Genomic DNA, 14159 nt, shown 5'->3' with positions numbered 1-14159 from the left:
ACCCTTTTTTGTTTTCGTTTTTATTAGGGAGGTGTGGAATCTTCAAAAGACATCTCAGTCCAGGACGGCGCCTGACAGATCTTAGTGCAGGATTCGTTCTTCGTACTCAAGCGAACGGGAACAATAGTTCCCGAGATACTTTAGCCGAGTCTACACCGAACGCCTAAAGCAGGTGGCTAAGCCAGGCCCTTCTATTTCATCCAGCGATCGGGAAGGAAGACCGGCATCACTTCCGAAGCACTACCTTCATTGATCCACAGACTGTCTGCAAGGAGGCTTCCTGTCACTTTTCCCTGTATTCCCCTTTTTTGGTCCCAAAACTGGGTTTTTTAGAGGAACCCCGTTCCAGTTAGCGCGTGGAAGACCCTCAACGCTTCTAGTACGGTATCACTCCCAGCCGGGCATTTCCTCCTTTCTCACAGTCTAACCCATACAGTCTATCTCACTTTCTACCTTTAACTTACAGCATCTTTTATTCTTACCTTCGCCGTTGGTCCAGCTGTCTTTTTTCCCCTTCTTTTTTCTTGATCGCTGCACGGATATAATTGTGTATACTAGTGCAACCTGCTTTATTTTTAATCAATATCTCAATCATTTCTTTTACTGTAACAAAATCACACCAGTCTCTATTTCCATTCTGTTCCTTTCCACTATCCATCTGGTGCACTCTAACATCGTATGTGTCATAGTGTCCGAGTGTTCGCAGTATAGACATTCATTCGTGTCAGCCTTTCCGCACCTAGAGAGGTAGGCCTTAAAGCACCCGTGTTCTGTGGGCACCTGGGTTAGGAAATGATCCAGTCGCCTGTGACCACAGTCCACCCACTCTCTTATGCTCGGGATCAGCTTCGTTGTTCACTGAGCCATATCCTCCGTGTTGTTTCATTCTTCTTACCATCTTTCAATTGACCTTATACTTACGTGTCTTCTCTCAGCCATAGTAAGGTTTAGGTATCTTCTCTCATACAGCTCTTTTCACTACCAACACATACAGCGACATCTAGTGATAGTCCACAAGGCTGCCGCAGACACAGTCCCGTAGGCGTATGCCACTCGCAACAGATTTTATTTTGTCTACTCGTGGCATGAGCCTCCTGTTGGCCGTTATCTTTACCGCACCACTCCGGACTGATGCCGCGTAGAGGACGATCGACTTCACAACACCATGTAAGGTCCTCCTTCTTTCGGATTTAAGTCCCTCAATATTGGACATCACCCACCCCAACGCAGCCGCACTATTAGCAGCCTTCCGTGGCACCCCCTTCACGTGTTCCCCTCAGTTTCCATTCTGGTGCAACGGTTTTTTTGACTTCGGTTTTCTCTGCCGCGAGTTTCAATCCGTGCTGCCTCATCCATTTGTTTACGATACCGCCTACGTTCCGAACCTTGAGATTCGCGAGAATTCCGAGAATTGAGATCTGGCTCATCGCGCGCGCACAGCAGGGTCATTCGCGAATGGGAAAGGGGTTGTACCGTCTCCGTATTCATAGTTGATAACCCCGGTATATGCGAGGTTCTATAGCGTCGGACCCAAGACAAATCCCTGAGGCACCTCGGCCGTCACGTCGACGCTCGTGCTTTTCTCCACCATAATCCTTTTCTCGGACATATACTCCGCCACCAGATTCATCAGATAAACAGGATATTCTCTCTTCTCCATTGCCTTCATTACCTCGTTCATGCATTTAATGCATTCAATACGCTGCAGTGGAACGAGGTAATCGCCTTTCGCCCTCGAGGTACCGCAGTCGTTCGGATATAATTGGCGTTTCTTTGTAAAGACGATGAATTTGACTTTACTTAATATCAAGGCATTTACACAATATACACAATGTATAAAAAAGCCCATAAACTTGTTTTAGACCTTACTTCAAAGCTTTCAGTAAGTTCACTCTTTATGCGGACCATTTCTGTTGATGAGCCAATGTGGATTTTCCAACTCAGATGTATTCCAAGGATATGGTGAAGCTATTCAAGATGTTATTAACTCTTTTTCGGGAGTTTTTCTTTTAATATTCTTCTTTTTGTCTATGGTATTTTTTGCTGCTTTTAATACTTTTGTCGTTAATTTTTTCCAATTTTCTTCATTGTCTAGGTTATTTGTGTTTATTAGGGTTTGGAATATTTCTGTATCGTAGTTCTGCTTAAAACTTCGTTACCTCAGTTTTTCAATATCCATCTGTTTCATTATTTATCTCTACATAGCTTTGTTTCCCTTGATCCTAGATTTATCCTGCAGGTGTTTCCCTGTACAGGAAAAAATTACTTCTCCAAGTCCGCCTCCCACTCCCCTTTTATTCATATATCTTATATAGATTACATTCATATCATTCTTCACTTTGAATTCTAAGATATTGTGCTTGATGATATTATCAACTGTTAAAAGTTTTAAAGAAAAAACTTTTTCTTTAATTCCTAATTTTAGTTTATCATTGTTTATTTTAATTTATTAGCTAATTACATTATTTTTATTTTTAATATTTTATTAATTTATTTTCATTTGGCATTACAGGTACTTCAACTATGCTTGCTTTTATTACCTTAAACGCCAATTTAAGCAAAAATTTACCCAAAGTTTCATATATAAAACTGAGCGAAATTTGGTTCTTAGCATGTACAAGTTTTATATTTTTTTCACTCGCTGAGTTTGCTTTTGTAAACGTAATATGGAGACGAAAGTAAGTAATTGTTTTATTTTTGGTTAACAAAATTCTTCCTTATACATTGATAAATTTTTGGATTTTATAACAATATAGCTGACTCCAAATAATCTTTTACTTTACGTATTTTTTTATTTAATAAATATAAATCACGAATCGTAAAATTACTTTTGTAATTTTACGATTTACTTTACAATTACTTTAGTATACTTATAAAAATAACTATATCATGGCATCCTCATCTACATCACCTCAACCTAGTTGTGCACCATACCATCAATCTCTATAACCTAAAATTACTGTTCCGTAAAACCAACCGTCAGTATTTTTCCATCAAGAAATCAAGCGATCTACAACACCAAATGCAATGATGCAATGAAGCAATTGACAACACCAAAATTAAAGACTATCTTCACAGTTTAAGCCTAATAGTTCGACCAATCAATATTATTTTTTGTTTAAGGCTATCTAATAGAATATGCATTTACTTAGCAAATGAAAAATTTCTGTATGATTTTATTACCAACCACGGAAAATCAAAATTAACCACAAATGTTACAAGCACGTCTACTAATCACTCCCAGAAAACGACTAGTACTTTCTAACGTATCTGTCTATTCCGCACTTAATCTTAGAATCTAAATTGCAAGCAAGTGTCAACGTTTTGTCGCCCTTATCATTGTTACGGATAGGGATTTCAAGTCCTGAATTCCAGCATATAATAAGCTTGAAGCGGCAAACCTACATATCCCATTTAACCAACCATACCGTTATCACTCATGAGGAGACATCATATAAAATATCGTATCTTTAGATAACCAGACTTACCAACTATGCTAAAATATCAAGCATTTAGCAAAACACTGTCCACCAAAGGTATCTGTATCATACGAGAGAACTTCAATATCTCAAAATACAGAAGCAGGTGAAAACCCTATTGAAAAAAGTAACAATTAGGTGACGAAAATAGTAACTAGTGACATCAAAAAGAATCAAACCCCACACACTGAACCCCACATCAAAAGGTGTGCAATAGGAAATAATAAGAACAAAACTCCTAACCAACCAAATATATACAGATTCAGTACCAGTAAACAGCACAGTTTCTGAGCGTTCGACATATTCTAATTCCTTTATCAGAACATACTTTTAAATTACCAAAAAACAAACAGAAAAAGACTAAATTAAACCAAAACAAGAAACCAAAAAAGACGTTAGAGGAAATGCTAAAACCAACAGAAGAATTATTTAGAGATCACAAATTCAGTTATCCCTTACACTAGAAACATCCATTAGATTTATTCGAAAACTGTTCAGAATCTTCAGACCCACTAAGCATTGGAAAGATGTATATACTCCATTTACTTAGCTCGGGCATATTTTGACAGATTCATTGTCGGAAACCTACAACACAACAATTCCTACTTCTCAGTATTAATAGCTCAAGTATACTACTATTGCAGACTTCTTTCTTTGAAAAAAGAAGAATTATTCTAAATAGTGGAAGTGTATACTAAACCCATAACATTTTTATTGTCGGTAATTTGTAAAGTTCTATTTTATATACTATTTAGTTTGTTTACTATTAATATTAGCTATAAGTACGTGTGCTTGGTTGTATAGTAATTTCCAGCCAATTCGAGTCTGTCAAAAAGTAACTAACTTCGCAAAAAAATAATTTCTAAATTCACTAGATAGTTCGGACTGGAGATAGCGAACCGAGTATATCAATCAATGAAATTTCTGAAGTCACAGATCTACTGACAAAGGTACACCCTAAATTAATGACTGAAAAATTAAAAGTAGATGCACCCGAATAAGAAATAAAATTCTTCGACAAATTGATCCAGACTTCCTCCATATCGAGGCTGAGAGCGACACCTCTATACAGACACCTCTTTATATAATAAAAACATTCACTAGTTTAATACAATGGAATCTAAATAGGTATTACCATTTATAAATGTTGCAAATACTAATCTCAAACTACAGATCAATGATTCTATATTTACAAGAAACTAATTAAAAAAAACACTGTGCATAAACTAAAAAACTTTAATTGTTTCTTTAAAAATAGACAACATGTTAAAATAGCCAGCGGAGGAGTAGCAATCTACATAAAGAACGATATTAATAGCACAGCAATACCACTAGAAACAAACATCGAGGCAATTAAAGTAAGAATCATAGACGTAACTACCTTTTCTGTATGTAACATATACATTCCCCCCAACCAAGAACTTCACCATAACGAAATATTGGACATCTTAGAGCAAATACCTATTCCAATTTCCTATTGGAGACTTCAACGCACATCTTGTTAGAAAAATAGAATCCCTTCTGGAATAATTCAACCTCAATCTACTTAATGATCCACAAGACACCCGTTTCGACATCTATATGCGAACCATCAACAACGCATATGCATTCATGGGATGTATTACTCTAGCCATACGCCAGTGGTCACTATCCTATTATTATTCATAACGAACAAGCATCTACAGCAGAGGTAAAATAGAACTTACAAAAATTACAAAAATATTGGGAAAATTACCTTCACCAGTAAATTCCATCCAGTTCCTTGGTGAAACCATGAATGTAAACAAGCAATACAACAATCCAGCGTTTAATAAATTCAAACGACAGAAACAAAATTCTTTGGAATTCAAACGATTAAGAGCTATAGCCAGATTTCCTATCAAAAAAGCAAATCGCGAATCTTGAATAACATACGTTTTAACAATTGACTAAATCTATTAGAGGAAAATATTATAATATATAAATCTCAAAATAAAATATCAAACACACTGGCATTAGTTTATAAAAAAAAATTCAAGCGACGCAAACTATTCACCAAATTCCTTAAAGAATAAAAGAAATAAAGAAAAATGTACCATATATTATGAAGATCAAAACAAAAAAAAACCTCATCTACTCATCTAAAGAACACTTACTCAGCATCTACAACCTAATCTTCTCGAAAAATTGATTTCCAAAATCCTGAAAAAAATTAATAATAATTTCTATTCCTAAACAAAGTATATCAAAATCAGATACCGAAACATATAGGCCAATATCTATTACTTGTCTTCTTCTTCTTCTTCTTCCTCTTTATAATAATTCTGCTTGTTCATTGGCGGATTACTACCTCTATGGAAGGTTGTCATTCCATATTTTGCGCGGACGTCCGATACTTCTTCTGCCGATTGGTTGCTTATCTCTTGCTAATTTGACGACACGGGTCTCCCCCATTCTGCTTATGTGGTTCTTCTTCTTAGGGTGCCTGTCCGTTCCGAACATTGGCGATCATTCTGGCTATGATGACTCTGTTGGTTGCTATACGAAATAGCTGTGTTGAGATCTTTCTATACCATGCTCTCAGGTTAGCAAGCCAGGATATTCCTCTTCGTCCTGGGGCCCTTTTTCCTTCAATTTTACCTTGCAAAATGCATTGAAGTAGCTCGTATCTGCCTTGATTTCTCATTATATGTCATATGTCCCAAGTACTGCAGCTTACGGCTCTTCACGATGTTGACCAAATCCGCAGTTGTGTTCATCCTCCGCAGTACTTATTAATTGATGACTTTGTCTGTCCATGGTATCTTCAAGATCCTTTTGTATGACCATAGCTCAAAAGCCTGAAGTTTTGATAGAGTTTCTGCCTTCAACGTTCACGTTTCTACTCCTTACATTTGGTTATTTCATTTTTTTTATTTTGTATCCATTCATTTATACACTGTGCATTACATTTTCTTCTGTCTTCACTTCTCTTTCGATCTCTCAGCGTATTTCCTGTAATTCTTCTCAGTACTCAAATCTCTGCCGTTTCCAGTAGCCTTTCACATTTAATAGTCACTCACAAGTGGACTTCAGTTCAATACCCTCAAAACTAAAGCAGTGTGTTTTACTAAAATACACCAAATAAAACCAAACAACTTATACATCAATGGAGGACAGCTTAAATATCGTTGCCCTAGAGTTACACTGTTGTATGTGTAGTAAATCTAGTTTTGAGAAAAACGGAATACAAAATTTTGATGGTTGTAAATCTGGCCCTTGTAAAAATAAATATTTAAGATGAGTACAGACGTAAAATTTGGCTACAATGTGTCAGGTTTTAAGCAGGGCCATACTGAAAATTAGGGTTTTCTCCAAAAATGTGGATATTGAAAAAAACATACAACTATGTTATACTACTGAAAAAATTTATTGCTGTAATGTTTATTACATACAACTTTGTATTTTCAAACACTTTTTAAAAAAACAAAATTTTAATTCTATTTATTGCAAATAAATAAATTAAAGTTCCTCAAAAATATATTATAACATTATAACACTATAAACAAGTAATAATAAACAATTATTTTGGAAAGATAGTCAGTCATGTAATAATCTTTATCAACTTGAGGCATCCATCTAAACATACTTTTTATAGCTTGTATTTTTTGTTGCGGCATGGATTTATTTAGCGATAACCGAGATGGGGGTTGCATATTAATACTACCAGCTGCAGCTCTTGTAGGACGAGAATCACGAATAACAACTTCCTCTCAATTTTCATGTAAATAACTAATTTTATATTTTACCTCAAACACAGATTGTGTAAATTTCAAGGCAACAACCTGACTAAAGGGAATTGATTTGTAATTATATGTAGCAGCACATGTTTTATAATCTTTGAAATCATTGTTTTTTAATTGCAGTATTTTATACGGCTTTTTTGAATTTACTTTTAAGAGAATTCGTAATATAGATACTGGCGAATAATACTCTGATCTTTTTAAAACCCGTTCTATACAACTGTGCACAGAATCTATTTCTTGGTTGCATGAATGGCCGGGCGTTGAAAATTTCATTGTAATTGTATCTATGTTGGGATGATCTTGGATAAAAAGAGAAATTGCAACAGACATGATTGAATTCCTGTTCTGGGAGACGCAGCTATCGCTCCACAACAACAAAGAACTTAAATTTGGATTATCCAAAAATACTGCTTCCAAAATTTTTATCAGAGCACTTGCCAGATCGTTACCAGTTCTTCCCATTAAACCCTCGTGCCACAAAGAACAATATACCTGCTTTGTGCTTGATAGTATTGCTGTCAGGTTGTAAACGTTGAGTTTGCTTTTATAGTAGAAGTTGCTGACTTCAGCATGTGGACAACTTAACACATTTTGCAGATCAAAAACTAGAAATGTAGTCTGAGTCTCTCTATCCTTGTTTTTATTCTCACGGCACGCAATTTTATTTTGAATGTGCCTCTCAAACGCCGATTTCTTCTCCTCCGTTAAAGTATCATTTTGCGTCTGAACCTTCACCTCCTCACATAGATCACACCGATCTTTTTTAGGGACGTGAAAGTGTAAGTTATATTGATTAGAAAATGTACTGCGATAAAATGATTCCTTAACTGGTTGCTTACTGGAAGATATACGGACTTCAGTGTAGAGTTCATACATTTTTTTAATAGTAAGTGAGGAGTCTAAATACTGACGTTGTGAGTTTGCTCTACAGTATTGTGATTCTACATGTGGGAACGACTCGATATGCATCTTTACAAAATTAACGTCTTCTTCAGGGACCCTGAATTTTGTATGTTTACCTTGTGCCGGGACATGGGGTATATTGGATAAGTATATCTTTTTTCTCATGTGCGGTGTATATAGATGTTTGACTTATGGCTAGGGTAGTTAGGTAAAAAGTCTTGCACACCTGAATTAGTTGACTACCTACTTGGAAATGATACGTAAATGTGTGTTTTCTTCTACTGTTTTCTTTGCTTTTGTTCTTTCTGTGACGCTCAACACTGTATATTTTGGTTGTGGTTAATATAAACAACCTCTTCCCAGATTCATTTAAAGTATAATAAAGGTCAAAAAGGCTTTGTCTCTCACTTTCAGATATCACTTTTTGACAGTTATATAAACATCTATTTAGACAATCTTTCGTGGTTTTAATTCGTTTGGCTGGAACAATTTTATTCCTTACTGACAAGTACTCCTTTCCGGCTTCATGGGCTGCCTTTCTAATGTTGCACTTCCAGGAAGCTGGACGTCTTTGCCGTTTTCTTGTCAATGTTTTAGAGATTTGTGGTATTTTGTTGTCTTCAGTCTCAGCAGTAACGTGATCTACATTTTCATGCGCCTCATCACTCGACTCTTCACTTGAACTTGAAGGCTTGTATTCTTTATCTTTGTCAGAATCGTACTCATCCGAATCAAAAAATGGTGGTTGGGCATTTCTAAAAAGATAAAAGATATAATCAGAACTAAATTCGTAAATCATTACTGGGTTTATTCTTTGATATCATTTTCGTATTAGAAGATTATATCTATTAAAAGAAAATAGTTCTAGGCAATCATTAACATTTAGACGTTTTCTCTGAAAATTAGTTTATTTACAATTTAAATAGATAATTGATATATTAAAAATATACCTTAAATCCGCCAGTCTGTCATTTTCATAGTCGATAGTATCCATCATTATTTTATAATAACTGGAATCTGCAAAACATAAATACATAAATAACATAAATAATTGTTAGCACAAAGAAAAATAACCTCACTTTTTGAATACTCGAATATTATACAAAATGCAATGAAATGCATGCGTAGGTATATCACACAGCATTTATATTATGTTTATAGGGATACGTTAGAGAAGGTTTGTATAATTTCATTTATAATTGCTTTCTACAACACTTAGAGTTTTATAGAAAACTTACCTTAGTAAAACTATAAGCTCCAAAAACATAAATATTTTTAATATCACAAAGTTGTATGTGACCCATACACTTATGTTGCACAAATGCTGCGTGACACAAGAGTGTAAGTGACACATACAACTACGCAACTGCAAAAACACAGTTTCACTTCCATAGACTCTTGTATTTCTGGTTGTCTACATAGCCATAGTTAAGATACATCTCTGTAACTTTAGAAAAATAAAGTTTAATGAACATACAACATTGTTACACTAATATCTCGGAAATGAAAAAATTGCGACATACAATAGTGTAACTCTAGGGTGACGATATGTAGACGAAGTTAGATTTCTCGATATGATCTTTATCCAAAAACTAACTTGGAAGATACATTTAGAATATTTAAAGAATTTATAATAAAGTGAAAGACAAAAAAATCTTTGTTCATTAAAAGAAAGCCAAATTGACAGTCAACTTACTGACTCGCAATCAAAAGACTCTTAGGCTGATAGTGGAGCTGTTGACTGGACACTGTGGTAAGTATTTGGACGTACGTGCTTGGCAGTAGATGAAACTTTTCGGTTCTGTCAAGAAGAGGAAACCGGTAATCGTCAGTGTAAAGGCCTCACAAGACTTCGGTATCCAGAATTTAGAGAGTAAACTATAAACATCAGTCTATATAAAAGGACCACTCACAAGGCTGTGAAAGCTCATTAAGAGAATCAGGCTGGTTGAGGCGCTTTAAGTGACAAAGTGATGGTGAAATGATTGTAAAAAGTAATATTATAGAGTTATCGGAAAATCAATGGAGATACATGCAGAAGAATTAGGGTGGGATGGGTAAAGTGAAAAGACACGAGTGGTGTGTCATGTGACAGAAAAATTTCTGTAAAACTTAAGGGAAAATTTTATTAAACTGTTCAATAATTGAACTATATTGAACTATAAATGTTCAATATATTTAATTTAGATGACTGTGACAGCTGTGTGTCTGCTCAGCTGTTGCTATCAAGGTCAACCTCGAATTTAAGATATGTATTGTGTGTACGATGAATTTTGCAGGGCGAGCTGTGCCATGTTTTGCGCATAACCAATTGAGATATCACAACTTAATATGTAATATCTCAATGAAAAATTTTGATCAGCGTTTGTACATTATTAATTGGCGACCTGAAAAGTATCGTTATTCATTCAAAAAAAGTTGAAGGCGAGTAATCAAATACAAAAACTACAATGCTCATAAGCTGATAGATACATAACTAACAAATTTATATATTTTAGGAAAAAAGTAGAACTGAAAAAAAATAGCAGCAAACATATATTAAAAGGTGCTATAACTCCCAGTCTAGCGAGAAGACATGTAAGAAAAGCAAACTCAATGAACAACCTTCATAAAACAAGATCGTGTAGCAGCCTTGATAAAGAACAGGAGGAAAAAAACATACAACAAAATTATTTAACCGTTCATGTAAGTATAGGTATATATTTTTAATTACCAAATCTTCCATTTCGTTTAATTTCATTTAAATTTTTGTATTTTAATTGTTAAAAGCAGTTAAAGGTATGATTTCATTTATGTAAAGATTTTTGAACTTAACACAATTTAGACATATAGAAATTAGTTTTTCATCTTCCTTCTAAAATATTGAAACACTAACTTTTGTAGCTGCGCTAAAGCTGATTCGCCAAATTAACTCCAAGTGATTGTATTTTTTTTTAAATTGAGTTAAGTTAATAGACTGATACCATGCACCGCGCGGCAGCATGTGGCAACGAGCGACTAATCATATAACCTCAATTTATAACACTAAAAGTAAGGTGTTAATTTTTCTGCTTTTAGATTTTCTAACGTTTATAAAATATGTCTAAATTTATGACTCTTTTTGATTAATTTTGTATGCAGTATGAAGTTCAGTACTGTCTGCGTTCAGTTTGCGAGTCTTGTGTTAAAATAATTCGAATAAAAATAGAAGTGAAGCCTGAGAGACTTGCACATCCCTTAAGTATTACATTAGGTGATTGGAGCGGACGACTCAATGTGTGAGTCCTGGATACAAGGCTTCTCATACGAAATCCTACCCTGAACAATTCAGGCCAGCGTAAGGCTCTCTATTTCCACTATAATAGTCGCTTATCATCGATCTGTATTGCTTGCTCGGGCCACGAAACGCTCGAGGATGTGGACCCCTCTTGCCCTTATGATGTTAGTATTTTTGTGGACTGCGCCTTTTGTTAGTGTTTTATTAATTTTTTGGGTGGCCGAAGCCGTTTTTTGAATAATGACTCTGAGTGTGATATTAAACCAAGTTTAGAAAATAATTAAGATGTTCGGGCGATTTCGTATTTTCTCTATAAATGTTTTTTATTGTTGGTATGAAGTTTTGCATTATTCCGTTGTGTAATTAGATTATAGTATATTCCGTTGTATATTCGAGCTGAATTCTATCAAAGGATTTCTGTAAGTCTGCGAGACACAGCAATGCTGGTCTATTATTTTCTTTATTTTATTTAATAATATTTATTTTGTTCCTTATTTTTTTGTAACCATCATATACTTCCTGGGTGCCTGATAATGGAATCTTAAATATGCATCTCGTTTTCCTTTGCATTTTCGTTTCACTTCCTGTCTAAACCATGGTTTTCTATTAGATTTATTTTATGTTTTGCTAATGCTTAGTAAATATTAAATCATGATATGTTTGACCATGATATAGACTATATAGTTTAATAAAAGGAGTACTAGCTCCTTCTTTAGCAGGACTATCAGTAATCTCATTAACCGTAATTCCTTTATGCGCTTGCACACATAACAAAAGTTTTTTGTTGTGATTCGCCAGTTGCTTAAGAGGCTGTTTGCAGTTCTAATTTGTTAGAGATTCACAAGTTGTAGACTTCAGTCATCAGTGGAGCTTGGCTGTCATAATCAACAAATATTTTGATCGACGTAATGTGTTTGTTGAGGTATTCTCGCGCATAAAAATCTAGTTCTTGTAATTCTACTGAAAATATTGTACAAGTATATCCGAAAGCTATTGATAGTCTCTTAGGACCATTGACCTTTATTCTTTCATATATTGTTGGTTCATCAATATAGTAAATAAGGGTATCAAATTTACAAAAAATTTTTAGTATTACTATTCAAAAGCTAGCAAATCATCATCATTATTCTGGCTTAACAAGCCTGTATCGGCCTAGCCTTCACTTACCAGAGTACCGTTATGCAATTGTCGTCGCATCCTTCAGCTTTTGCACATTTTATTTTTTCTATCCAGTTTATCTCAAAAATTAGTAAATATAAATGATAAAATGAAGGTATCATAGTAGTATTTATTTAAATTCCTTTATAATAACCTATGGACTAAAACATAGTATATTGCTGTGAGCTAAAGTTGTAAAATTTGATTTTTGCCTAGAAAATTCTGCCACACACTCCCAGAAAAAAATAATTAACTGGACTTTAATTCATATCAATATTGGCACATATCATATATTTGGCGTAGTCATTTTTGTATCGGCTTAAAATTGAATGTTTGGTATTTATATAACTTTTGTTTGCAGAGTTTCCCAAGCTCTTTAATTATACCGACTATAACGCATAGCCAGGATGATCTCATGGATGATAGCTCAGTGACTACAGTTCCTGTTCCCGAAGCACAAAACCAGCATACCTATCACCTACCTGCTCATTTCACCACTATGACTCCACAAGAAGTAGCTATGTGGATAGACAAAAAGTCAAGAATTGTCTTTCCAGTTGCATTTTTAATTTTTAATGTATTTTATTGGTTATTTGCATATATCTTGTAATAATTATATTTTTAAAATATTTTAACTGTGATCTGAAGTTTACACATAGACTGCCAAAAATGTTAGTTATTAGCTATATTACTTTCCTTGTACTTGTTATAATAAAACCTTGACTTGTGACTATTATTATTTTAAGTTGCATCATATTTCGCCGCTCAAACCAAGACTAACAAATGTCATAATTTTAGTTCTACTCAGTTCTCTAGTTCAGATCATAGCTAAGTTAAAAAAGCATTTTTGTCTAAAAACGTCTAAAACTGTGTGCAGGTTTAAGTTCTATCGTCGAAACCAACAGACTGGTGACACAATATCTGTGTAATTGAAAGAATTACGACAATTGGTAGAACCCTGTGGTTTCGGAACTGGCCTTGACATAATGCTACGCAACCGACTCATTTGTGGTATCGCCGACGAATCGCTACAAAACAAGTTGCTGGCCGCATAAGGCCTAGTATAAGGAACAAACATGTGTGTTTGTTCCTTATGCTACACGCAATACAAAACTTAAAGACGCGCAATACATATGCCTTGCACAATAGGTGGCTGTGGAAAGTTTAGCGGTGCGACGAGAAATAGAGTCGAGCGCAGATGTAAACACGGTAAGGTTTCGTAAAAATCAGCTGGGCTAGTTCAAACAAAAATGACCTAGTCATGAGGGAAAAAAATATTTTCGGTGCAAAAGGGACCATTCTCTTGAAACTTGTGAAGACATTAAATTAACCTGTACATATTGCAGGAAAGTTGGACACATCGAAATAACTTGTTTTGGTAAATAAAAAGGATCAAATTCAAAAATGCAAAGTACATCAGACTGCCGTGGAATCTACGTCCAATATCGAGCCGGTTTCGGGAAACAGTTTGTTTATCAAGTAGTGCCTATAATTTTTCGTTAAATAACGTAACGTTTTGTAGCATTACCGGTAAATATTAAGTAAGCGTGCTACTCAATGACAAAAAAGTAAAAATGGAGGTTGACTCGGGCGCGAGTT

General features: G+C 34.8%; 1 protein-coding gene across 2 annotated transcripts in view; it reads left to right on the top strand.

The window, feature by feature from the left end:
* The window catches only part of LOC140437228 (pH-sensitive chloride channel 2-like), a 117225-nt gene extending 103935 nt beyond the window's left edge, over window positions 1-13290 (top strand). For both annotated transcript variants that reach the window (XM_072526608.1, XM_072526609.1), the window contains 3 exons: window positions 2513-2678; window positions 10645-10831; window positions 12922-13290. In XM_072526608.1, coding sequence (XP_072382709.1) covers window positions 2513-2678; window positions 10645-10831; window positions 12922-13170 — 602 coding nt within the window. In that variant the 3' untranslated portion in view covers window positions 13171-13290. The remainder of the gene's footprint in view (window positions 1-2512; window positions 2679-10644; window positions 10832-12921) is intronic.
* The last annotated feature ends 869 nt before the right edge of the window (window positions 13291-14159 follow it).

The sequence above is a fragment of the Diabrotica undecimpunctata genome, chromosome 3, assembly GCF_040954645.1.
Source record: "Diabrotica undecimpunctata isolate CICGRU chromosome 3, icDiaUnde3, whole genome shotgun sequence".
NCBI classification, from domain to species: Eukaryota; Metazoa; Arthropoda; class Insecta; order Coleoptera; family Chrysomelidae; genus Diabrotica; species Diabrotica undecimpunctata.
Note: the sequence above shows the minus strand (reverse complement) of the source record. Positions and strands in the feature narration are given on the sequence as shown.